The following is a 27,735-nucleotide window of genomic DNA, read 5'->3' as shown; positions in this document are numbered from 1 at the left end:
AACCTCAGCTAACGCTAGCTAGCTTAGCTGGTCTCATTCGCTACCTACATGATTTGTTGGTTACGTTTCATTTAAAACGTGGATTTAACTAATTAAACAGTTTTTAATACATAAAATCGGTTTAAGTGTAAATACCAACAATGCCAGACCTCATAGAGACACTTAAATTCACATTTTTACGTTTCTTTTTTAGCTTTCTATTGAGGCTATAAGAGAACGCTGCTAGCGGCTAACCTTAGCTAGAACTATAGCTAACTATAGCTGTTGTTTAGTTTTTTGGGTTGTTATATGCGAGTGAAAATATTTGTTTTAATGTCGTCAGCTTGTTAATAAAATTGGGCAACAAGAGAATGAGTTTATTATTAAAAAGAAAAAGAAGAAGCTAAACCCCTGGTAACGCTAGCTAGCTTAGCTGGTCTCATTAGCCACCATTAGCTACATGATAGGGTTGGTTGAGTTCCTGAGCTAATTCAGTGCATTAAATTGATTTATTTTACTAAGTGAATATTCTTTAATTAATCAATGAAAAAATGGTGAAAACGCTGCAGGTTGTTTGGTCCATTATAATCTGCAGATTGTGCATATTTATCACTCTCACCCTTACTCTTGTAATTTTAATTTTAATTTTTACAGATTGAGTCGAGATGATTGGACGCGTCCTCACACACCTGCTGTGTCTCGTGTGTCTGTGTTCAGCTCGTCCTCCAGGTGAGTCCAGCGGGAAAACCACTGAATTCATTCACCTCCTAAATCGAGATGATCCCACGTTTCCTCCAGTTCTGGCTCCAAACAGCTAGAGATGGTTTATGTTTCCCATCTGTGGCGGCTGATGCTGGATAACGGTTGTTTACAGTGTGAAGACTTTCTTGAATTTAAGTTTTGGCAGCGTTAGGGAACTTAAGAGGTTTGTTTCGGTTCTTATCCGTCGTGATTAGGGAGTTGTCCAGGATTCATTTATGACAATGAACCCAACATCCAGCTGGAGGGATGAAAGAGTCTGGACCGGGACTTAGCGGCTGGATGTTGTTGGAACGAGAACTGAAACAACTAAAGGGATCAGGAAACGTTTCAGATGATCTGCAACATCGTGAAAACAACAAAGTCCCAGTATTTTGTTTCAGTGCGATGAAAGATAAGAGTCAAATGTCTATCTATCTATCTATGGAGTCATGATGTCAGGTGGTGTTCCAGATAAACGACCCAGCCTCAGTCTTTATGTTCCTGTTTTTCCTGTTTTCTTGTTTTCCAGCTGCTCCACAGATGCCTCCTCGGGTGGAGAAGGTCTCCTCAGCAGTGGGCTCTCTGTCGGGGAGGGTGGTGCTACCGTGTCAGTTCTCCATCACCTCTCATTTTCCCAGCGCCTCCGCTCCCACTGATCCCACCACTCCGCCTCCTCTCGGCCTCACGAGTCCCGTTGAGCACATCCGTATCAAGTGGACCAAGCTGGACGGGACCCAGGAGAAGGTGGTGCTGGTGGCCCACGAAGGGATGGTGAAGATAGGGCAGGAGTTCCAGGGCAGGGTGTCGGTGCCCAGCCGCCCGCTGTCGGTAGGGGACGCCTCCCTGACGATAGTGGAGCTCCGGGCCAGTGATGCCGGCCTGTACCGCTGTGAGGTGATGCACGGTATGGAGGACACCCAGGACACCGTCAGCCTCCAGGTCAATGGTGAGAGCATCGGTTGCTGTCAGTTCTCTAACTTAAAATAGAGTCGTTTATCCAAAACACGCTGAGACAAAGACATCTGGACTTGTTGTGTTTGTAGAAGACGTTTCCTCCAAGTGTGCAGCTCTAAATGATGGTGGGGAGTTAAGGTTTCTATCAGGAACATCTGTGGGTGGAGTCCACCTGGAGGTCATTTAGAACCAAAGAATTCACCTCCTCTGAGGATCTTTACAGACGTACAAGTATTGAAGGCGAAACTTTAGAGAAAACTACAGATTTTAAACAGATGAACATTAAACGTAATGAGGATTATATGAGATTTAAAAACAGTAAACTTTATTTTAACTCCCTTGACTAGAGTAGATACTCACCGAATCTGTTTTGACCCTTTAAATATATTTATTTTATTTATTTATTGTTTATTTACTTAACATTAACTGCTCTGTGTTTCTTTTCTGACATTTTATTATTTTATTAATTTGATTATTTGAAAATATTTTCATAGTCTTTCCTCAAAATACGATTTTTTATTTTTTTAGAATATTTTATTTCTATTTTTCAAACATTTTTTCATTTATTAGATTTCATTAACCTTTATCTAATAACTTTATCTAAACAGATTCCTGCAGTTCTCTTCGTTAACGGTCTAAGTCGGAAACTCTGTAGATTTAAAACATAAAACTGAAAGATATGAATGGAAAACTGAGGAAGATGCAGATTTAATAAAGGAAAACTAAATTTGAACTCCCATGACTAGTCTGTTAACGAGCAGATGCTCAGCTGGAATGTGAGGAATCTGTAGAGATCCTTTAAACACATATTGAAGTGAATTTTTCTTACAGTTTCTTAATTTCTTTTGCATGTTTTTTTTTTTTTTTTTTTGGACATCAGTATAGTTTTTTTAGTCAGTATTTGTTAGACACTTTAAATAATTATTTGAGATATTTGAATGATTTTTGAAAATATTTCTACAATATTTATTTCAGACATAATTAAATGTTTGTTTTTTTAGATTCACTAATTAAAAAAAAAAACATTTTTCTTTCACTAATCTATTTACAGATATTTTAATCAGTATTTCTCAGACATTTTGAAGATTTTCTATCTGTCTACATCATAGACTGAATAAAGATGGACAGAGGAACTGCTCCTTTAAAGTGAAGCCAAAGCAAGTAGAGCTCCCCCTGGTGGCTGGCTGCAGTATAGGTCATAATTCATGTTAGTGGGTCAAACTAAAACACTAAAATACACGTCAAATATTTATTTTCAAGGATGGTTTCTGTCATTTTAGGTACTTAATATAATGTTGATGAATGTTCAAGTGTCAATTTGTTGGATAAGTTTCGTTTTAGTTATTCGACGCTATAGAAACAGGATGTGACATAATAACGACTACCAGTTGCCATGCCAACCGCTCTGTAAAGCGGTCCAGTAGGACTGTGAGAGCTGTGAAAACAATTTTTAAAAAACAAGTCCAGTGTATAATCCATCATGTCCTTGTAACAGGTGGAGGTAGAGCAGAGCGTAGTATTAATTAAACTAAAACATGAGTGAGTCTGGAGGAAATGTGGGCGGGGCATCAATATCACGGCTCCACGTGGCTCCGCCCTTGGTCCATTGCGAAGTCGCGAGATGGAGCCGCCCGTATCCCCGGGAAACCAGTGTCAGTTCGGCCAATGAGAGGAAGTGGAGACGGCCCGGCAGATCTTTGCTGGAGCAGAATGAGTTCCCAACGGAGAGATTCCAGAAGAACTTCCCGACTAACAGGAAAGAGAAAACTGGAAACAGGAAACAGGAAGCAGGAAGTAGGAAGCAGGAAACAGCTGAGAGTTTGTCTGAGGACAGCAGGAGCTAAAACAGATTAAATATTGAACTTTAACCTTTAGACCTTCATGTTGTTGACATCCTGTCAGAAATAAACCTGTTACCAGGCGTCGTCAGTTCATCCAGTGGAAACGGTTCATCCCAGACCAGACCAGACCAGACCAGAGCCAAGTCTCTGGGACATCGTTTCCACAGATTCCACATTAACTCTGAACAGGACTCTTTGTTGAGCAGCTCCATCACAAAGACTCAACAACAAGTCTCCATTTACCAGCTGAGACGTCCTTTCACATCGTCCCTCTGCTCTGACAGGACGTCCTCACAGATGAGCAGCGGCCCGGCTGAAAATAACCGACCTAATGACACGGGACAACAGCGACCTATAGTCAGAGGATGACAGCTCCAATGGCCGACTGGCTCCAGTTTCATCTAGTTCCTGTCACTTCTAATGGTTTAAATCACTGCATGAACCAGAGAGATGAACAGACACCTTTGTTTCTTCTTCTGCCTCTTAAAAGTCATTTCTCAGTATTTCTGAGAACCGGAGAAACTATTTACAGACATTTTAGTGTTATATTCAGACAGATTTCACACATTTAATTTAATAATAAATTGCTTTAATAATAGTTTTCTGACTTTAGTTTTCTGACATTTTATTCTTAACTTGGATTTTAATTAGATTTTTTTATTTTTTTAATTCATACATTTATAATCTTTTTAATTTCCCTGCATTTTATTTAATTTAATATTTTTTAATATTTTTTGTTAATATGTACTTTTTTCTGACATATTACTAAAATATATATCTGTATTTATTTTTATATATTTCCCAACCGTTTTATTTATGTTTAGGGGGATGTTTTAAAGAAAATTTATTGATAAATTAGTTTATATTTTCCATTTATTTATATATATTTTTTGAGTCATTTTCTTCTTGCATATAATAATATTCTTCATACATTTTATTCATATGTTTTTAGATATTTGTTAGACATATTATTCACATTTCTTAATTCTTTAAGCCATGTTATAAATATCCATGTCATTAATTCATTTGCTGCGTCTCTCTGTTCAGGCGTGGTGTTCCACTACAGATCCAGCAGCAGCCGTTACAGTCTGGACTTCCCTGCAGCCGTGGAGGAGTGTCACGGCGTCAACGCCACCATCGCCACACCTGAACAGCTGGCCGCTGCTTTCGAGGACGGATTAGACCAATGTGACGCCGGCTGGCTCGCCGACAAGTCCGTCAGGTACAGCCACGCTTCAGCTCAGTCAACTTAAAATAAGAAAACAGTTTCAAATGATTTGATTTCTGTTGGAATCAGGTTGAAATCTAATTTTTACTTGTTTAAATACAAGTAAGACAACAAATGATATCTGTTATGATCAGTCTGTTTTTATTTGCTGCCCACTGTGGAACACTATAAATTTTATTTATTTATTTATTTATTTATGTATGTATTGGTTTATTTCTCAGGTATCCAATCAATGAGCCCCGTCCCGGCTGTTTTGGTGATCTGCTGAACCGTCCAGGAGTGAGGACGTACGGCGCTCGCGAGCCCACAGAGAAATACGACGTGTACTGCTACGTAGACGAACTCCACGGTAACCATGTGACCTACGGGACGTTAGCTTAGCTTAGCATAAAGACTGGATGCAAGGGGAGACTGGATGCTGGAGATCAACAATGCACCTACAAACATGTTTAAACAGCTGATGTTAGTTAAAAATATTTTATATAGATGTTATTCACCTTCATCTTTTGTTAATATTTTTAAACGTTTCTTTTCTTTATTCATATTTTTCAGACATTTTATTATTTTTTTTCTCAGGAGGATTTTATTAATTCATATTTTTTGGACATTGTTTATACATTTTATTAATTGGCATTTTAATATTAGTTTCTAAGATATTTTTCTTGGAATTTATTTATATTTTTCAGACATTTTATTTATGTTTTTTTTGGACATATTTCAAACATTTTCTGAATATTTTTGAGACCTCTTTTTGTGAATTTTTATTTCATTTTATTTAAATTTGTGGATTATTTTTTTGTTAGTATTTTTTGGACATTTCTGTTCATATTTCTAAAGCTCTTTTCTGGCATTTTATCATTATTTTACATTTTTCATGCATTTTATTTGAAATGTTTCGGTCTCCTCCATCTCCAGGCGACGTCTTCTACCCCCCCTCCCTCGTCGATAAGCTCACCTGGCAGCAGGCGAGGGACGAGTGCGAGAAGCACGATGCCGTGTTGGCGTCGCCCGGTCAGCTGTTTGCGGCGTGGAGGGCGGGGCTGAACCGCTGCGACTACGGCTGGCTGTCCGACGGCAGCGCCCGGTACCCCATCACCGTGCCCCGGCCTCAGTGTGGAGGGGGCCTGCTGGGGGTCCGCACGCTTTACAAGTACCAGAACCAAACCGGATTCCCAGACCCCACCGACAGACACGGGGCGTTCTGCTTCAAGGGTAAGAATCAAACGCACCTCCTCATCCTCATCCTGCTTCCTCTCCTGGTTAATTTCTTCTTCTGGGTTTATGTTTATTATAAATGACGACCCAAAGCTAATTAAAGGACAGTTCCTGCTAATTTTTCAGCTCTCAAAGCTGGAGCTCCCTGCAGCTTTACTTAAATACAGAACGTTTAATGCTAAAGAACTTCAGTGGAAGCATCAAAGTAAAGTCAAACAGTCACAGACGTTCACTTTGAGTTGCTTTTTTACAAATGTAATTTAACACGTGGATCCATTCAGACGAAAACAGAGTGAATCGTTTTAAACGTTACCAAATCTTGTGGCGAACCAAGTTCAGTGGAAATGGACGAAGAAACAAAACAACGTTGTTGTTGTTGTTTCTTTTAAGTTTCTTTTTGCACAGTTTGAGCTTTGACTTTGTGAATTAAAGCTGTTTGTCAAATTTTACCAAATTTGGATCCATTCAGGTGGAAACTGAACAAATAATTTTGCAAAATTTGTGCAAAATAAACTTCAGTGGAAACAGCAAAACACTTTTAAAAGAAGATGTCATGATGCCTTTGACAATGTGTTCAGGAACAGATCTGGTCTGGTTGCCACCTGTCATTCACACGCTGACCATCCTCCAAACGTCCCGTTACGGCTCATTTGATAAACTTTAAAGACTTTAAACAAACCACAATCTAAAGAAGCGCTAACAGAGAGAGAACAAACCCAAACAGGAGAAGAACAAACTCCCACCGCTCTGTTTGTGGCGGGGGCGTATTATTTTACGAGGGGAAAACCCAACATGTGCGCTCTGACAGCTGGACCCGTCCCAAACGCAGACAGACGGGCTGACCCACGGAGGAAGTGGGGGGAGGTGGGGGGGGCTCTCCCATAAGAGACATCACCATTAAAAACCTAAACAGAGAAGTCGGCAACATCCACATGTCTGGCAGCGCTACGGTGATTTCTGGCGAGCGATAGGTACGGTGGCCTGGAGAGGTCCAGAAAGAGTGAATGTTTAAATTAATGCCGTCAGATTGTTGGCGTCCTCCGGAGACATTTATGTTGTCCTTGGCTTTCTGTGTCCTCTGGTGTTATTTGAATATTTAAATGATCCTGGAAGACAGACCAGCTGTCTTGTGGGGTGAAACTGGTCTGGAGTCTCTCTGTTGGGAACCGATTCTGCTCCTGCAAAGATCTGCCGGGCCAATCAGATCGTTTGGGGGCGGGGCTTAATGTGGTGATGGTAACCGTAGTCATGGACGTTTATCTGAGAAGATGTAGAGTTAAGTTAGTTTCCAAGAAAACGTCTCTGATTGGTTGGAGGACCTTATCCAGTGGATGCAGAGGTTTATTTTATGCTATGCTAGGCTAGGCTAGGCTAACAGTTGGTGGGAAAGAACAAAAGAGAGGTAGCTTTAGTCAAGTCAAGCTAAAAGGGGTTTGTTGGTTGATTTTGTAGTTGATCATGACCAATGTGATTTTTAATTAATGATTTTACACCGATCAGCCACAACATTATGACCACTGACAGGAGAAGTGAATAACATTTAAACCATCTTGTGACAGTTCAGTGTTCTGCTGGGAAACTTCTGGACCTGGCATTCATTGGTGTGGATGTTACTTAGACATGTAGCACCCACCTAGACCAGACCAGGCACCCCCACCCCATAGCAATGACACTCCTTGATGGCAGCAGCCATCCCCAGCAGGATGCAGCCTGACACAGACACACACACAACAACACTTTAGGAACAACTAAAAAAAAAAAAAACATGAAGAACGGCACAAGCTGTTGACCTGGCCTCCAAATTCACTAGATCCCAAACTGATCAAGTATCTGTGGGATGATCCACAGAGGCCCCTCCCCTTTAACCCAGAGGACCCAACCCAGACGTTTAAAAGTGAAATAACAATTAACAACGATTCAAATCCAGTTACCAGATTCATATTCTGCTAACTTCAGTCATCTCAGGTGGTGTCAGACTGTTGAAGACTTTGCTCGTGTATTTTCTCAGAGCTGCATGTGCGTTTCTTTAAACACGGTGGCCCGAGCTGCAGGAGAGACTACAGTAAAGTGACGGCATGAGGACGGGCCGCAGCCAAACACATGAGCTCATACCTGGGCAGGACTGAACATGCAGTCAGGGTCTGCTGCTGCTGCTGCTGCTGCTGCTGCTGCTGCACGGAGCTAAAGACCTTCAGAGTCAACACCTTCAGCGTGTGCAGCTGTGGAAGAAGGAAAAATCAGTAAAAATGTAAAGTCACTCGCTCGCAGCGTTTGTTGACTTTGAACTGATTTATGCTGCAGAAACACGGGAAAACATGTCAGTAGATGAATCTGTGACAGGTTACGAGGAGAGAGACTAATCCTTCCATGCATCCGTATGTTCCTCTGACAGCAGCAGGGAGGGATGCAGGAGTCGGTTTTATTAAAGCATTATGTCAGTGACGTTCTAGGCCATATACCAACCCAGACAAAGGAGAGCATTGTGAGCATGTTAAGAAGTTTCCCGTCTTTCCTCATATGGAACGTGTTCCTTCGTAACCAGATAGAAATCTTTGCTTCAGCATCACAGGCTGTTTGGAGGAACGACCCGTTCAGAGTGATTGTTAAATGTTGTGTTTAGAGGAGAAATACAAAGATACCCACCAAAACCCTATTCTTCACATTTAAAGCTGTTTTATTCCTAACGTCGAGGTGACTTCATGTCTCAAAAATCAACCTTTCCTTTTATAGCCCGGTGTGAACTAACGCCAGTGAAACATGTCAAAAGAAAAAAGAGAAATATGCAGGAAAATGCCCAAGACAATGACTCAAAAATAATATTAGAATGCAAAAGAAGTATGTCTAAACTGCTGACCATCCAGCTTCCAGGTTTTGTTAATATCCTTTACACATTTTTTTTCTTCTATTTGAATCAGATTTTTGTTGAGTTAGATTTTTTTAGACGTTAATATTGTTTGTACTTTTCCCTGAATAACGGACAAGCTTCCAAAACGTCTCTGACTTTTCCCTTCAGCTCTGGCTGTTATCCTTCTGACCCGGGACAGATTTATTCCTGACATGTGACTTCATGTCTCAAAAATCAACGCTTGCTACGTCTCCTTTTATAGCTGCAAGCTAACGGCAGACTGGCAGACGGGCGGTTAGCATTTTCCAGATAGCGTGGTTTTCTTATGAATGCTGATTTCTTCTCTAAACATTTGCTCTGGATTTGACTCTCGTTCGCATCACCAGACTGTTTTTAAAAGGAACAGACTCATAGTTTCTTATGTTTTGCAGAGAAATTATCATCTAATTTAGTTGTTCAGTGGTTAATATTAACGCTACATGATGTAGTTTTTGGCAAAAAACCATTTGACGACTCATTGGAGCTACATCTGATATGGACCTGTAGCTGTGTCTCGTACGTTAGACAAGCATTCAAGAAACTTCTTACAGCATGAATAATGATCCGCTCATTAGCAGTGCAGTTTACTGCTAACTTTAGCGTGCTAACTTTAGCGTGCTAACTTTAGCGTGCTAACTTTAGCATATGTTCGACAGGACAAAAGCAAAATTCTAAAACAGTTAGCAAGCAAACAAGCAATTTAATGTAGAAAATGTTTGCTAACCTTAGCATAATTCTAGCATGCTAACAACAAAGTTAAAGTAAGATGTTTAAAAATGGTTAGCATGTGCTTCGTTGTAAACCACCAGTTTCATTTAAAGGCATCATCGTACACAGCATCGTGTTGAGCTAAATGCTAACACAAACACGCTATTTACATTTGCCAGCAGCCAAAGAACAACTTCTAGACTTCCTGTCAACACGTGTCTCTGCGACCAGTTATCATTTAGGGACATTTGTTTTGCTCAGATAAAGTTTTTATTGGTCATTTGGGTCATTAGATTGATTGCAGTACCAGTCATTACCACCAGAGCAAAATCATCTCACAGCTCACAGTTGTTTCCAGATAGCAGCAGTAAAACTTTAAACCGTCTGTGTTCCCCTCCCTTACAGCTAAGCTACCAGAGCCGACCACCATGAGTTCTGAGACATCCTCACAACCACAAAGAGCTGAAGTTCAAAGAGGACCAGAGCCCGTCACCTATTCACCAACATACACCCCACACCTCACCTCGCCAAATCCAGCAGCCTCGGGCTCGCTGCCCTCCACCACCTTAGGAGACTACGACGTTCAACATTTTGAAACCAAGTTGGAGTCGGTTCCAGTTAGAGGAGACACTATGCAGATTCCTCCTTTACCCACACTACCTGGATCGCAACCCGAACACCTCGACATCTCCCACAGGGAAGAGGAGGGAGGCCAGTCGGGCTCGGGCCGGGGTGATGGAGGAAGCAGCGATGACGGCGACGGCAGCTCTAGCGGGGTTGGGCTGCCGGAAACGACATCAAGACCAAGTTGGCCTCAACAGATGACGACAGGGATCAAAGGTTCACCTCTGGACGCGACGCCGAGCCCATCACAGCTTCTAGGCGTCACCCCAGACCACGTTACTCCAAAGGGTCTCACGCCGGAACCAGGCCTCCCAGCCGGGACCGCCGACGACAGTCAACAACCTGCCGTGGTTTTCAAAGAGGAAGTCACTCCACTGGTGTTCGACCCCGTGCACAGTCTGGACCTGTCAGCAGGTGGAGAGTCATCGGCTAAACCACCTTTGCACGTCATCATCGTCAATGTGCTCGACCATAACCAGTCAGGTGAGTTAATGGGTCAGTAACGACCGATACGACCTGATAATAATTCTCCATCTGGATTTCATTATGTGGCGTTTTTCAGCCGGTGCAGAGAAAAAAAATACCTCTGCATCAACCGAAAAGTCCTCCAGACAAAAGCCTCTGTCACTGAGGCGTTGGTCCTTTATAGTCCTTTTCTGTCAGTATCTTGTAGAACAGACTCCATAACGGACTCTAGACATCTTCCTTCTCCAACAGCAGCCATTTTGTTGTAAACAAATTAAACTCCACGTCGCTCAGATGTCGTTAACGATGCTGTTACTCTTCTGTCCCAACTGATTTGATTGGCTTGACGGATCTTTGCGACTTCAGAACAACTTTCAACCAGTTGATGGGAACTGATTCTGCTCCAGCAAAGATCTGCTGGGCCAATCAGATCATTTGGGGGTGGGGCTTAATGAGGTGAAGTATGCAAACTTTTGAAAAGTTTGATTCTGAGGTCATTTTCTAATTAGAACAGTGGAGTACTTGATGACGCCGGTGAAATGCATTCTGGGATACCTGATTGCATTCAGACATATTTTCTTTTTTTGTTGAAACCTGCGGCCAGAGCGTTACCAGACTCTTGCGTCTTTCTCAAACCTTTGTATTTTAACTAATGGACGTTCAAGCGAGGACATTTATCTTTCAGAACCACGTCCTGTTTATGTTGTGCTGTCGAGCACTTTGCAGCGATCTGCTAGCAGTTGGTTTAGTGTTTTAGGAAACAGCCCATGGTTGTGTTACCTTTGTGTTTTTGGACGCTGACAGATTCTCATATTTCTGCTGAGCCAGATGTGGAAATTATGAAGTCAGTCGCCTCTGAGCGGACAGTTTTGTAGCTTAACACGTCCCAGAGTCTCTCTGCTGGGACATCAGCGCAGCCTTAATATAAAAGCACAGCAAATGACTCTTTCCCTTCAACATCCTTCCCCTCTTTTTTTTTTTCTCTGGTACACAAAGACCCACTGGTGGTGGTCCGATGGAGTGATTAGCCGTGGTTGTGTTTAGCGGGCATGTCTACTGAGCCTGGTATTCAACTGTCACATCTTAACGTCTGCAGAAAGAGTCAATAGCAGCCGGCCAGACTGTTGACTTTAATTGTCTTCTCTCCAGAGAGAATCCTTCAGAGACTAACAACTTGTCAAACAGTCTCTACGCTGTGTTTTCCCACATTCATCTGTATTAGCTGGTCAACCACAGACGATGGATTACTCTGTGAAAGGCTCTCCAAGAAAAGTCCAGAGACTCATTCAAGCTCTTGACTCTTTAATATCTTCTGACCATGTTTGGACTATGAGACAATGGGCCCCTGTAGAGACACAGAGGAGGCCCCACAACCTCTGCAGTCAGGACCAGACTTTAGCAAAATGGATCTTCTGCATCTCCTTGTATTCATTGTGCATTTCAGTCATTTTGTCTGTCTTGTTTAGTTGGTCTCTTCCTCTTTGTGTTTTCTTTCAGTCTCTTTGTGGTGTTTAATTGTGTCTCGTTTGGTGTTAGAGCCTTGCATCCTTGTTTTTTATCCCTTTGTTGTCTTTTGTGTCTCTTTGTAGTTGTTTTGTGTCTCTTTGTGGTCTTTTTGTGTCTCTTTGTGGTGGTTTTGTCTCTTTGTGGTTGTTATGTGTCTCTTTGTGGTCTTTTTTTGTCTTTGTGGTCGTTATGTGTCTCTTTGTGGTCTTTTTGTGTCTCTTTGTGGTGATTTTGTCTCTTTGTGGTTGTTATGTGTCTCTTTGTGGTTGTTATGTGTCTCTTTGTGGTCTTTTTGTGTCTTTGTCGTCGTTATGTGTCTCTTTGTGGTCTTTTTGTGTCTCTTTGTGGTGATTTTGTCTCTTTGTGGTTGTTATGTGTCTCTTTGTGGTTGTTATGTGTCTCTTTGTGTCTCTTTGTGGTGGTTATGTGTCTCTTTGTGTTTTTTTGTGTCTCTTTGTGGTGGTTTTTGTCTCTTTGTGGTTGTTATGTGTCTCTGTGGTTGTTTTTGTCTCTTTGTGGTTGTTATGTGTCTCTTTGTGGTTGTTATGTGTCTCTTTGTGGTCTTTTTGTGTCTCTTTGTGGTTGTTTTGTGTCTCTTTGTGTCTCTTTGTGGTGCTTTTGTCTCTTTGTGGTTGTTATGTGTCTCTTTGTGGTTTTTATGTGTCTCTTTGTGGTTGTTTTTGTGTCTTTTTGTGGTTGTTTTTGGTCTATTTGTGTCTCTATGGTTGTTTTGTGTCTCTTTGTGTCTCTTTGTGGTTGTTTTGTGTCTCTTTGTATCTCTTTGTGGTTGTTTTGTGTCTCTTTGTGTCTCTTTGTGTCTCTTTGTGGTCTTTTTGTGTCTCTTTACGGGTGTTTCATGTCCTTATTGGGCTTTTCTGTGCATCTTTGTGTCTCTTTGTAGTTTTATGTCCCAGCATCTTTGTGTTGTATGTTTTTGTGGTTGGGTTGTGTCTCTTGTTGGCTGTTCCGTGTCTTTTTGTAGTTTTATGCCACACCATCTTTGTTTTTTAACCTCTTTGTGGTTTGGAAACAGACCACCAACATTAACCGTCACTAAAAACAGAAAGTTTGGTCAGAGTTTTTGAAGTGGCAGCAGTTGAGAATAACAACATGAAATGGGAACACAGTTACAAATTAAGATAAAAATCAGTCTGATAGTTGACGAGTGTTGAGAAGTAATTATAAATGTAATAAAGAAGGGGCCCAGCACTTACATTTTTGCCCCGGGCTTCTTGTCAGGTTAATCCAGCCACATGTACACATGAGGAAGCTGAGGAAAAAAAAGGATGTTTATATAAACCATACGAGCAAAAAGGGTTAACAGCAACTGACAAAAATAAGAAAGAGGCCCCATGTGTGGATTGGGCCCCAAAATCACCCACACTTCCGTACACTCACTCAGATTACATCGTTTGTTAACTCCTGTGCCGAGCGGTGCCATCTTCCAGGAGTGGTGTTTATTATTGAAATGTTGAGAGCGTATCCCGTTGCCGATATATATATATATATATACATATATGTATATCATCACGAGGCAGGCGCCGCTTCAAATGGGGCCCACCAACTCAACGCTTCCACGGCTTGAGGAAATTTACCAAACTCGGGTCTCGCATTGTGTCACGTTCTCACTCCGTTCTCCCCACAAACCAGCTTCCATATGCACCGTAAAGCCTTAATGAAGAGACACAAGCATGTATTGTTTGAGAGCCGCCGCTGGCACCGACGAACCTTAATCATAAGCAACACAGGCCCCCCGACTGTTAACCATCCAGATATGCTCTTTGGCTCGTTTTAATCAATGTCAGAAAGGGGCTGCTGTGGGATCCTGGCAGTGCAACGAGGTCCCAGATCCTTCACTTATGGACAATAACACCACACTTCCAAAAACCTGCTAATGTAGAAGTAGAGAAATATTATCAAAGCAGGTCAAAAACTAATGCCCCTTCATCTCAGTGTAAGTGTGTTCCCCATAATGAAGTGAATGAAGTAAAGTTGCTTCATGTTTTCTTACTCAATCCTCTTTGTCTTTCAATGGCGCAATTTCTTGTGTCCTTTTCTTTTCACCACACTCCACTCTGCTACTCTCTGCTCTGCTGGATGTCATCTGAAACTAGAGAAGCTGCTCTTTCCATTGATACCAAGCATCACATAGCTGAATTTCTTCTTATGTCTCAATTTATGGTCCTTTTGAGTCCATCCACACGATTCTCAATCAACTATGCACCACATGGTGACCGGCCTGACAGAATCTGAGCCCTGTTCCTCAATGTCATAAATGGTCCTTTGCCTCCATCTAGTGGGCTAATCGTGGTTTTACAGGTAACAAATATATTACTGCCATTACTGTAGTGAAAGTTAGCTTAGCATTGATATGTAGCATGCCTTGGTGACTGGTTTCCCTGGGGAGTTACATGTATGAACAACATGGAGGAAATCTCAATCTTCTTCTGGATTGTATAATGTGCACAATGGTAGAATGTGATGATGTCCAGGCTAAATAAAATGTCCAGAGGTTGAATTGTGTGTACGTTGCCTCCTGTAGTGGAATCAGTAGGATTTTGTAGCCAGATTCCCTTTCAAGAGGTAAAAACCCAATGTGGAACACTTTGGGTTCTTTGGTTCTCCAGATGTCCAAATGGAGAGTGGGCCTGGTTCTATTGTTACTAGAACCTTTGTGGTATTTCTCTAAACTCTTGGTCCAGTTCTAGTCAAGGGGTTGCTGAATGAGTTCAGAATGATATCATTGCTATCAGGGTGTTTTCTAATATCTAATCTAGAAGACATTTTAGTTTATCACTAATTAATCAGACACAATGTTACTGACACTGAAGTCTGACCTATCCATAGAGACCAGGGTCATAGAGACCAGGGTCCATGGAGACCAGGGTCCATAGAGACCAGGGTCCATGGAGAGACCAGGGTCATAGAGACCAGGGTCCATAGAGAGACCAGGGTCCATAGAGACCAGGGTCCATAGAGACCAGGGTCATAGAGACCAGGGTCCATAGAGATCAGGGTCCATAGAGACCAGGGTCCATAGAGAGACCAGGGTCCATAGAGACCAGGGTCCATAGAGATCAGGGTCATGGAGACCATAGTCCTGGTTTATTTTGTGTAGGTCTTTTTCTAACATTTGTTTCTCATCTGTCTCTAGTTGATCAGGTCCTGGACATCTTGAACCAGCCCCTGAATGGACTGCAGCCTCACTTCCCTCAAATCACTGACCTCACCCATATTGGCAGCGGTGACATCGACCCCCCCGAGTCCTCCCCCATCCACATGCCTCCGACGATCAGCTTTGTCAATGGAAAACACGAGGTATTGTCTATACACTGTTTAAAAAGCGGATAATTCCAGTTTACTCCAGTATGAGTTTTATTTTTCGTTTTTAATAGTTCAGGAACACACAGACAAATACAAATAAAGACTGAAGGTAACCACAATTCAAGACCACAGAGGTGGAGGATCAATTAGTGTGATGCATGAAACTATTTTCACACAAATAGATATGTACTAAACCTGGGGCTCCTGGGTGTTTCTCAGCTTTGTTTAGTTGGTATCATCCATGCTTTGTTTGGACTGTTTGGACTGTCTAATCTGTTTTCCTTTTATAGACTGGTAGTGGTAGCTCGGGCCTAGCTTTATGAACCAGTTTGTTGAGAAAACAAATGATTATTTGTTGATGAAAGAAGGCCACATCTGCTGAGAAAATACAGATTAGACTGAATCAACTGACACGTTGTTGCTCTTTTCTTTTCTGTCCAGGTGACATTCGAACCGGAACGGCCAGAGGAAGCCAGAGGAGACCAGTTTGAGACAGCCACCCCTGTCCGAGTGGAGGACATGTCTACCTTTGACTACAGCGCCATCGAAATCCCCACAGAGGTCACCTCTGAGATCGTCCCTCATTCCACCACAGATGGAGTTCTGGATTCAGGTCTGAGTTCCAGCACGACCCCTGATGACTTTGAGGGATTCAAAACTGAAGATGTGAACACCATCGTTTATGCACCTGCTGCCTCTTCACCACCACCTACCACACAATCAGGTGCAGTCCTTGTTGGCGTCTCCCAGCCTGTCCCTGAAGGCGTCCCAACCCTCGATGACATGGAGGGATCTGCAAACCACACCACAGATGACGAGACCAGCACTCCTCAGGAGGGCTCTGCAGAAGGAGCTCCGCCCACCCTGGCTGCAGACCGCCAGTCCAGTGTGAGGACTGATGAGACTGAAATCGGAGGAACTGAGCTTCCTGCTTTTACCACAGAAACCAAGCCACAAGAGACCTCCACACAGGCCTCGACGGAGATGTCGGACGCGTCTGGGTCTGGAGAGGACGATGCCTCGGGGCAAGATGTTTACCCCATGGAGGCCCAGCCCAGGCTGACCAGCACGCTTCCACCAATTTACTCCACACTCCCCACCCAGCAGCCTCCACCGGTTTCCACGCCTGCTCATGCAGATACCGAAGCAGGCTCAGGTGCAGAGCAGCTGTCCGGGGATGGGGAAGTTTCTGGGCAGGAGGGTGGTCTGGTTGACCTTCCTACAGAGGTCGCCGTTACTGTTTTGCCACCTGTGGCAGCTGTGACGTCTGAAGGCCAAACCACCACAGAAGAATTTTACACAACCACAGGAACCACATCGAAACCTTCACCTCATCCCTTCTTCGCTGTCACGGATGAGAAACACCCTGCTGTCACCGCCGAGCGTCCAACCGCAACCTCTGACCATCCCATCAAACATCCAATCTCTGACCATCCCACTGAGCGTCCAACCGCAACCTCTGACCATCCCATCAAACATCCAATCTCTGACCATCCCACTGAGCGTCCAACCACAACCTCTGACCATCCCACTGAGCATCCAGCCTCTGACCATCCTACCGAGCCGCCCACCACAACCTCTGACCATCCCACTGAGCATCCAACATCTGACCATCCCATCAAGCATCCAGCCTCTGACCATCCTACCGAGTCGCCCACCACAAGCTCCACAAAGAGTGTAATCCAGACCACTCTTTCCACTACAACCTCACCTCTTTACACTTTCGACCAAAGCGCCCACTCCGTCCCCCAGTGGGCTCTGATCCCCGACCCGGCCGCCACCTCCCTTCCACCGGACACATTTGAAGACTATGACAAAGAGATCGCCCCAGTGCTGGTGGCATCTCAACCTCAGAGACCCGAAGAGTCGGTGACCACAGAGCAGCCAGACTCCGGCACCGACTCAGCTCCTTCAGTGGAGGCCATCACTGTGGATGTCAGAGGTACAAGAAGTTTGTTTATTTTACTTCTCCCTCAGCTTCAGTCAACAGCTGCTGATGTTTAGGTTGTACAGAGTTCTTGAGATAGATGCATGAAAAGCAACAAAAAACTAAACTCTACTTCCACTGTGATGATTGATCGTGTATCATTGTCCTGTCAGCGTACAGACCAGATTCGGGACAAGATTTGTAGCTTCCTCTCTTTTTGAGGAATTACAAACACAAAACTGCTGCTAACTGCATTCCCACATGTTCCCATTTGTCCCCTTAGACTCCTCCCTCCCTCAGTTTTATACATGTTTTTTTTAATGTCTCATTGGAAGTCTCATCTGAGTACTATGAAGTTAAAGAAGTTAAAGAAGCAGTTGTTGGTGTGAATTTTGATGGTTTTGTGTTCTCATTGTGTCGTTTGTGCAGATCTCCTGCCATGCTCAGACAATTTGTGTCAGAACGGAGGCTCCTGCTACGAGAAAGGAGACGAAAACATCTGCGCCTGTGCACCTGGATTCACCGGACGGCACTGTGAGACAGGTAAACCCCCCACAGAGCCACGGCTTTAACCACCCCACACATTGACAGACGGAGCATGTGCAGTAACGTCAGCTGTGCGTTGAATGTCTGTAGACGTTGACGAGTGCCAGTCGAACCCGTGTCTGAACGGAGCTACCTGTCTGGACGGGGTCAACACCTTCACCTGCCTCTGCCTGCCCAGCTACACCGGAGAGCTCTGTGAACAAGGTCAGGAAACAGAGATAATGACGTCAACGACTATTTTTATGCTAACAATCTAAAACTGATGATAAAAACGATGACGAGACCAGAATGTTACTTCATATGATCAAAAACTATGATCTGCTCAAAGCCCTGTGGCTACAAAGGAGGTGGGAGGAGTATCACTATGATATTTCTACAGCCTCCATCACAGTCAGTAAGCTAACTACGAAGTTAATGAAGTCTCATCTTAGTACTACAAAGTTAAAGAAGTCTCATCTAAGTACAATGACATTAAAGAGGTCTATCTTAGTACTACAAAGTTAAAGAAGTCTCATCTAAGTACAATGACATTAAAGAAGTCTCATCTTAGTACTACAAAGTTAAAGAAGTCTCATCTAAGTACTATGAAGTTAAAGAAGTCTCATCTAAGTACTATGAAGTTAAAGAAGTCTCATCTAAGTACTATGAAGTTAAAGAAGTCTCATCTTAGTACTACAAAGTTAAAGAAGTCTCATCTAAGTACAATGATATTAAAGAAGTCTCACCTTAGTACTACAAAGTTAAAGAAGTCTCATCTTGGTACTACAAAGTTAAAGAAGTCTCATCTAAGTACTATGAAGTTAAAGAAGTCTAATCTAAGTACAATGACATTAAAGAAGTCTCATCTTAGTACTACAAAGTTAAAGAAGTCTCATCTAAGTACTATGAAGTTAAAGAAGTCTCATTTAAGTACTACGAAGTTAAAGAAGTCTCATCTAAGTACTATGAAGTTAAAGAAGTCTAATCTAAGTACGATGACATTAAAGAAGTCTCATCTTAGTACTACAAAGTTAAAGAAGTCTCATCTTGGTACTACAAAGTTAAAGAAGTCTCATCTAAGTACTATGAAGTTAAAGAAGTCTAATCTAAGTACGATGACATTAAAGAAGTCTCATCTTAGTACTACAAAGTTAAAGAAGTCTCATCTAAGTACAATGACATTAAAGAAGTCTCATCTAAGTACTACAAATTTAAAGAAGTCTCATCTAAGTACAATGACATTAAAGAAGTCTCATCTAAGTACAATGACATTAAAGAAGTCTCATCTTAGTACTACAAAGTTAAAGAAGTCTCATCTAAGTACAGTGACATTAAAGAAGTCTCATCTTAGTACTACAAAGTTAAAGAAGTCTCATCTAAGTACAATGATATTAAAGAAGTCTCACCTTAGTACTACAAAGTTAAAGAAGTCTCATCTTAGTACTACAAAGTTAAAGAAGTCTCATCTAAGTACTATGAAGTTAAAGAAGTCTAAGTACAATGACATTAAAGAAGTCTCATCTTAGTACTACGAAGTTAAAGAAGTCTCATCTAAGTACTATGAAGTTAAAGAAGTCTCATTTAAGTACTACGAAGTTAAAGAAGTCTCATCTAAGTACTATGAAGTTAAAGAAGTCTCATTTAAGTACTACGAAGTTAAAGAAGTCTCATCTAAGTACAATGACATTAAAGAAGTCTCACCTAAGTACTGCGAAGTTAAAGAAGTCTCATCTTAGTACTTTACTAGTTTCTGTTTTCCACTACATGAAGTTTCTAACTTTTTACTGACACATATCTAAACAGTGGACAGTAGAGTTGATGATGGATTAGCATTTAGCATTTAGCTAAAATGGTCCATAAATATAGTTCCTGGAATGAATCCTTCCTCTTTTATTTATCTGTAACGTCTGATCCAACCTCATAAATGAACAAGGACAGTACAGCAGGCTGAATCCAACTGAGTGGACCTGTCCATCACCACATAAAGCCCCGCCCCAAATGCTTTGATTGGCTCTGCAGATCTTCTTAGCTAATTGTTTCAACTGTTGCACCACAGAAACAAGATCAGTTTTATCTGGAGGCCACGTTTAAAGAGTCAAGGCTTTTTAAGAACAAAACTACGAAGATAAGAGCTCACTAAGCTGGACTGTGCTTTAAATATGTATAACATAAGTGGCAGCTCCTCGTGTTCCCCCTGACACACATACATACAGGTAGATATAGATTGTATAAACTGAGTATTTGCTCCTCATCTGTCCTCGAGCGCTGGGCGTTGGCTCTTCTGCGGATTAGTTCCAACCTCTGGTCCAATATTTCTGTCATTACTCAGCAGCTCATCGAGCTCCAGGCACCAGACGACTCAAAGGATTAATATTTTCCGTGAGAAAACTCCAGTTTACAGCGACCAGAGTTTAAGTTTGCTGCTTTTCTTTTAAGGAACTGATAAGGCCTCGTTGTTTCCTGAGTAGTGCAGTCGTAACATCAGTGGGGAACGTGCACCAGATTTATTAGTCAGTAGTAAAAACTTTCTTCTTAAAGGTTTGTTGCATTTTTTTTAAACTGAACTTCGTCCAGCTTCCTGTCTGCAATCATTTCTTAAACGTCAGGTCATTAAATATTGATAAAAACAGGAGATTCAGCTCTGTTTCCAGGTCTTCAATCAAACTGATTTCTAGCTCAGATTTCTAGGAAGCAGCGTTCAGGCTCATTTGTCTAAGAGGGCCGAGCGTTGAGCTTTAAAACAGTTGGATCAGTTGAATCCAGATCAGAGGATCAATACATCGATCTTTGGTCACTGACGGATCCAGACCCAGGATAAAGATCAGCAGAAGAAGAATGTCTAGTCCCAGAGGAGCAAGAGTCCATGAAAAGTGATGCAGCAGCTGGATGAGGTTGTTTTATGGACCGAGTAGCAGTGTGTTTAAATTCTCCATTTTAGCTTTTTTTTTTTTTTAAAAAAGCAAGAACTGAAGCACAAAGTGGCTCAGGATCAAATTTCTGTTGAGTCACTGCAGAATAACAGCTGTGCAACTTTAAATTGTTGATGTGAACGACAAGAAAACAGATCAGAAACAAGGAAATCAGTGGTTTAGAGTAAAAACATACAATGAGTTTTTTTTTTTTTTTTATTGTTTCTACTTTAATTTGTCAGTACTAGAGAAGCTGGGTTCATGCTCCTGCAACACATCTGCAGAATGCACAGGTTACGTTCTTGCAGGCATTTCTTCGTCTGTGCTGAGTTTTTTCAGTGTTTGCAGCTCACGTTGCACAACAGAATAGAAAGAAGGCGTCTGAGCAGATGGGATAGTGGGAGGAAGAAGGAGGGAGAATTTTCTGAGAAACAAAGACGAGGAAATGATTTAAGACCAAACAAAGTTGTTGAGGTCTGAAACTCTGCAATGTTGGATCAGCCCTGTTGAGTAGGTGGTCTTTAATGTGGCCCAGGACTCATTGTGTGTTCACACTACCAAAGGAAGGAGGTCACATGTGTCCCAGACCACCTCCACATGTGGACTGACACCAGATCAGTGTTCACACCTGGACCTGTTTAACCTGGACTCTAGAGACCAGATCAGTGTTCACACCTGGACCCGGCTAACCTGGACACTAGAGACCAGATCAGTGTTCACACCTGGACCCGTCTAACCTGGACACTAGAGACCAGATCAGTGTTCACACCTGGACCCGTCTAACCTGGACACTAGAGACCAGATCAGTGTTCACACCTGGACCCGTTTAACCTGGACACTAGAGACCAGATCAGTGTTCACACCTGGACCCGTTTAACCTGGACTCTAGAGACCAGATCAGTGTTCACACCTGGACCCGTTTAATCTGGACACTAGAGACCAGATCAGTGTTCACACCTGGACCTGTTTAACCTGGACTCTAGAGACCAGATCAGTGTTCACACCTGGACCTGTTTAACCTGGACTCTAGAGACCAGATCAGTGTTCACACCTGGACATTTTTGATCTATCACCGAGGACAGATTTTAACGTTGAGGTTCTGAACGAGGCTTTACATGTGCAACCTTCCCCTGAGGAGGTGAAAATGAAGCTACGACGTAGATCTGGTTTTAGAATTCACACAGTTTGCTCGTTCATGCCTCAAAGTCTGAAGTTGGATGAAGGCAGCGTCTGCGACATGACGCAGGACCTTAGACGTAAAAGCTGGAGAGTTCACTCGGTAGTTTTCCTGACTCATGCAGAGGTTAGCAGAGGCACAGCTGTCCTCTGCTAGACTCCTGCCAGTGGAAAGAAGAAACCAAAAAAAAGAAAAGAAAAGATAATTGCTCTCTTATTTTGCCAGAAAGCTTTTGCAGCTGTGTGGATGTGAATCAGTCGACTTCTCCCTTCATCTCCTACAAGGAGCTCTGCATTTAGACCTCACCTGACCCTCCAGGTGGCCCAACGGGTTATTAAGATGAGACGAGACGTCGACGGCTGATCGGCCCCGAGACCTCGACAGAAACCTTCCATAATGACTTTACTCTGAAGCCACGGACACAGAACAGCCATTGTTTGCCGAGCAGAGAGCTGATTATGAGACGTACAGTCATTGTGTATGAGACTAAATGTGTGTGTGTCTGACCTGAAGACAACTGGATATTTGTGAGGGCTAATGAACTCCAACTGTGTCTTACTGAGCTCATTCATCCAGGGGCCTTATATTCCCCAGCTGGACCTGATGAGAAACACGAATCAATGCTGCAGCTTCATCCGTGGAATCACGTTAGAAATATCAGAACTGAAACATGAAGCGTCTCCAACGACCGCGACAACGTGGAAACAAAGAAGATTAGATCTGTAATGCAAGAAAAAAAATAAAACAGTCGAAAGACAAAAGTACTGGGTGAATAAAAACATTCATTCATAAAAAGGAAACTGATTCTACATCTGTGCCGTGTTACACTCAGAGAGAACTTTATTAGGAACAGCAGGAAAAAAATATACAACCACAACAACAACGCTTACAGCTTGTTCCATAATATAGATCATCTCCCCAAAGAAATCTAAACTAGAGTCAACTTCCTTCCTTCTTTTCCTTCTTTCCCTCCTTTACTTCCTTCTATCCCTCCCTATTACGTTCCCACTTTCCTCTTTTAATCTTTCCTTCCTTCCTTCCTTCCTTCCTTCCTTCCTTCCTTCCTTCCTTCTCTTTCTTCCTTCCTTCCTTCCTTCCTTCCTTCCTTCCTTCCTTCCTTCCTTCCCTCCCTCCTTCCTTAAATAAATCAGATCTTAACATGTGAGAGTCTTTCCATCTGGTTCCAACATCTGGATCATGTCTCCAAGTCACCAATCAGCTGTTGATGGTTCTGATCCAGCGGTAGGTAGAGATCCATTAGAGACAGCAGCTGGTACAATATTCTACTGACCACATGATGGCGCTGCTGATTTACAGACACACAAACTGAGATCAGATCTCAAGCGCTGGCTGGGGACACATGTGGAGACACATTTATATTAAGACCAGGTGGATGGACAGGTGAGACCATGAAAGAACAGTTGGTAATATCAACATTTTCCTCAGACACAATGTAAAATTAAATCTCTATAGGACTAAATTATAATATATTAACTTACCATCATGTTTAAAAACATCATCAAACACATCATAATTCATGAACATCTTCTTTACCAGCAGTCAGGTTGCTTCTCTAACATTTAACACGTTTCCCTCTCTGCAGACATCGAGGTGTGCGGGTTTGGATGGCAGAAGTTTCAGTCTCACTGCTACAAATACTTCACGCACCGTCGTACCTGGGACGCCGCCGAGAGGGAGTGTCGTCTGCACGGAGCCCACCTGGCCAGCATCCTGTCTCATGAGGAGCAACTCTACGTCAACCGTGAGTTGTTACAGGGCTCTGTGAGGAGCTGATGGTCTGATGTTTGCTGAAGTCAAATATTAGTTTACTGCTAGCAACATATAGCATGATCGCTAAAGTGAAGAAATGTTTGTTATCTGACGGAGAGCTTTGTGTTTCTGCTGCAGGTCTGGGCAGCGACTACCAGTGGATCGGCCTGAATGACAAGATGTTTGAGAGAGACTTCAGATGGACCGACGGCCGACCGCTGGTACGTTAGTCAGCTCTGTTCATGTAACATTAGCCGAGCTAAGCTAACGAGATGTTCACTGCTTGATTTGTTTACCGCGGCTCTTCTTTAATATTGACTTTAATCTTGATTTAAAATCTAAAATTTCAATCTGACCAAGATGAGACCTGAGATTCTTATGAAGACTGATGTATGTACATAAGGAGAGATGAGATATGAAATGAGATGAGATGAGATGATATATGAGATGAGATGAGACAAGATAAGAACAGATGAGATGAGATATGCTATATGAGATATGCAATGAGATATATGAGATATATGAGATGAAATGAGATATGAAATGAGATGAGAAATGAGATGAGATGTGTTATGCGATACACAATGAGATATATGAGATGAGATAAGATAAGAATAGATGAGATATGAGATGAGATTAGATGGGATAAGGAGAGATAAGAAGAGATGAGATGAGATATGCGATATGAGATATGCAATGAGATATATGAGATGAGACGAGATGAAATGAGATATGAAATGAGATGAGAAATGAGATGAGATGTGATAGAGATGTGATATGAGATATATGAGATAAGACAAGATAAGAATAGATGAGATGAGATATGAGATGAGATTAGATGGGATAAGGAGAGATGAGATGAGAAGAGATGAGATCAAATGAGATTAGATGTGATATGTGATGTGCAATGAGATATATGAGATAAGACAAGATAAGAATAGATGAGATGAGGTGAAATGAGAGATGAAATGAGATATGATGAGGTGAGATGAGATGTGATATGCGATATTCAATGAGATATATGAGATGAGACAAGAAGAGGTGAGAAGATGAAGCAAAATGAGATGATAGGAAGATGAGATAGTAAATGTAGGCGTGACAGGAGAGAAATGGTTAAAGATGAGATAAACAGAGTAAGCAACAACATCTAATAAATATTCTGAAAGAACTTGATAAACACTGAACATGATAAATATCATCTGAGATGATCGTTTCATGACCTCAGCTCAGACTGTGATGATGTTTGAGCCGTGAGCGTCTGCAGCTGTTGATGCAGCTGAACTATCCAGGACATCTGATACTGAAGGGGGGGCGGGTCGGGAGGGGGGGTCCTGATGATGATGTAAGGTTAACACAGACACACCCTGACCAAGAGGTGAAGCCCAGAGATGTTGAGTCCTGTTAAAGAAAATAAAGAAACTTGTGAGCTCCTCTTCATCATGAGCTCTGAGGTGTTGTTTGTCTCAGCAGCTCCCCCCTCTGGCTCCTCTCTGAATTACACCCAATAATACTGAGAGATGAACCGCTACCATGGAAACCATATAAATACTTGTGTTCACATCCAAACTTTAATGATAAAGAGGAGCATCACATCTACTGGGACATAGAGCAGAAGAAGGAGGAGGAGGAGGAGGAGGAGGAGGAGGAGGATGGTAGAGGAGGAGAAGAAGAAGAAGGATGGTGGAGGAGGAGAAGAAGGAGGAAGATGAGGAAGAGGTGGAGGAGGAGGAGGAAGAAGAGGGAGGAGGAGAAGAAGAAGAAGGAGGAGAAGAAGGAGAAAGGAGGGGGAGGAAGAAGAGGGAGGAAGAGGTGGAGAAGAGGTGGAGAAGAGGAGGAGGAGAAGAAGAAGAAGCAGAAGGAGGAGAAAGGAAGAGGAGGAGGAGGAAGATGGAGGTGGAGGAAGAGGAGAAGGAGGAGAAGAAGAAGAAGGAGAAGGAGAAAGGGGTTGAGAAGAAGGAAAAACAGGGACTAAAGGAGGAGTAGGAGACAAAAGTCCTCCTCCATGTCCTCCTCCATGTCCTCCTTCATGTCCTAAATGTCTTAGAAGACTAAGATGTCTCCACGTCTCCATCGTCTCTGTCCACATGTAGTGACGTCCAGGTTCAGTTTAATGATGATGGACGTTTGTTTTTCTCCGACAGCAATACGACCACTGGAGACCCAACCAGCCGGACAGCTTCTTCCAGTCAGGAGAGGACTGTGTGGTGATGATCTGGCACGAGGGAGGACAGTGGAACGACGTGCCCTGCAACTATCACCTGACCTTCACCTGCAAAAAGGGAACAGGTAAGAACATTCTGTAGGTTCCTTTAAGGATGAGGTGGAGACCAAAACAGAGACAAACGACAGTGAATCCAGTGGTTGTGGTTGTGCTGCCCCCTGGTGGTTAAACCTCAGTGATACAGAGTGTCTCCTGTCATTCAGTGGCGTGTGGTCAACCTCCTGCGGTGAAGGAAGCTCGAGTGTTTGGGGCCATGAAGCCTCGCTACGAGATCAACTCCCTGCTCCGCTACCACTGCAAACAGGGCTTCATCCAGAGACACGCCCCCACCATCCGTTGCCGGGCCAACGGGCAGTGGGACATGCCCAAAGTCACCTGCACGAGCCGTGAGTGTCCTCATCCGACCTTGAACGTTTGAACGACCCCGCCTTAGAATGTGATTTTATTAAACTAACCCTCGTTTCCGTCCGTCTTCTCAGCCGCCACCTACCACACGTCCCTCAGTCTCCGGCGCCGCAACAACCAGAACGAGCAGCAGAACCGACACACTCACCACCACGTCCGTCACGACAAGACTCACGAGAAACACGAGCGGGACCAGGAGCAGCAGAGCAACAGCTACGCCCTCCTGCAGAGCCTCTGGAACGACCAGAGCCGAGTCCAGCAGCTCAGGGAGAAGAGGCAGCTACAGGATCAGATGGGAGGACACTGAACGTGCTTTGATTTTGTTTTTTTGTGGTTTTATGAATCAGATTTACAGCGGCAGGACCGGGACGGGCCGCTCCGGTCCAGAGGCATTGATAGACAGTGTAGATACTGAGCTGTCTATCAATGGCTCTCAGAAGAACAAGAGAGATGTTTCTCAAACGCTCCAGGATTTGAACCAACCAGAATTTTCAGTTTCATTTGTAAAGTCGACTCCTTGATTAACTTAGTCCACCTCTGACTGACCTGCTTTACCCACGAAGCAGGTGCAGAACGCCGTGATAGTGTTCATATGCTAGCATCCTCTGCTAACGTTCATCCACCAGGAGGCAGGTTCTGTCCCAGTCCGGTCTGACCAGTTAAATCTTAGCTGAGGTTTTATGACCCTTAAACCCTGATGATGCTCCAGGATGCTCACGATTCTATGCAAACTCCAATTAAGACACTAATTAGAAAGTATAACGGCAGCACAAGGACGTCAAGAAGTAGAGCTGCTCTTATCATCTTGGTTTTAAGGGGTCGAAATTAAGAGGATCTGTCGTAGCTCGTGTGTTTTATTTCAGCTACAGTAACTTGTTCTTTACCCCGAGCATAGTCTGTATATAAATATGTACAATACATCTCCTCTTCCTCTCATTGGTCAAACTGACTCTATGTTCCCGGGGATACGGGCGGCGCCATCTTGTGAGTTTGGATCCAGAGTTTGATCAGTACGTGAGGGCGGAGCCACGTGGAGCCGTGATATTGATGCCCCGCCCACACTTCCTCCAGACTCACTCATGTTTTAGTTTAATTAATACTACGCTCTGCTCTACCTCCACCTGTTACATGGACATGATGGATTATACACTACAACCTAAAAATTATTTGACGTGTATTTTAGTGTTTTAGTTTGGCCCAAGTCCCGCCCACTAACATGGAGGGGGTGGAGCTTATGACCTATACTGCAGCCAGCCACCAGGGGGAGCTCTACTTGCTTTGGCTTCACTTCAGATGAGCAGTTCCTCCATCCATATTTATATACAGTCTATG

General features: G+C 43.0%; 1 protein-coding gene across 1 annotated transcript; it reads left to right on the top strand.

Annotated features, from left to right (window-relative positions):
* Positions 1–1,163: 1,163 nt before the first annotated feature.
* vcanb (versican b) lies at positions 1,164–27,735 on the top strand. The gene is made up of 14 exons (XM_084572456.1): positions 1,164–1,666; positions 4,563–4,737; positions 4,965–5,092; positions 5,659–5,955; positions 9,956–10,657; positions 15,300–15,463; positions 15,911–17,411; positions 17,826–17,939; positions 18,033–18,146; positions 23,611–23,769; positions 23,916–23,998; positions 25,919–26,063; positions 26,202–26,384; positions 26,478–27,735. The coding sequence occupies exons 1-14, from the start codon at positions 1,216–1,218 to the stop codon at positions 26,708–26,710; spliced, it is 4,449 nt and encodes a 1,482-aa protein (XP_084428582.1). The 5' UTR covers positions 1,164–1,215; the 3' UTR covers positions 26,711–27,735.

This window comes from Chelon labrosus (genome assembly GCF_963514085.1).
Source record: "Chelon labrosus genome assembly, chromosome: 22".
In the NCBI taxonomy this organism is placed as follows: domain Eukaryota; kingdom Metazoa; phylum Chordata; class Actinopteri; order Mugiliformes; family Mugilidae; genus Chelon; species Chelon labrosus.
The sequence above is the reverse complement of the archived record's forward strand: the minus strand, read 5'-3'. Positions and strand labels throughout refer to the sequence as shown.

What these genes read in the sequence shown, in the direction of transcription:
- vcanb (XM_084572456.1), top strand. Translation starts at nt 1,216, where the DNA reads ATGTTCCTGTTTTTCCTGTTTTCTTGTTTTCCAGCTGCTCCACAGATG. An exon ending in GCTCGACCATAACCAGTCAG is followed by an intron (nt 10,658 to 15,299) that starts GTGAGTTAATGG and finishes ATCTGTCTCTAG; the next exon opens with TTGATCAGGTCCTGGACATC. An exon ending in CATCACTGTGGATGTCAGAG is followed by an intron (nt 17,412 to 17,825) that starts GTACAAGAAGTT and finishes TCGTTTGTGCAG; the next exon opens with ATCTCCTGCCATGCTCAGAC.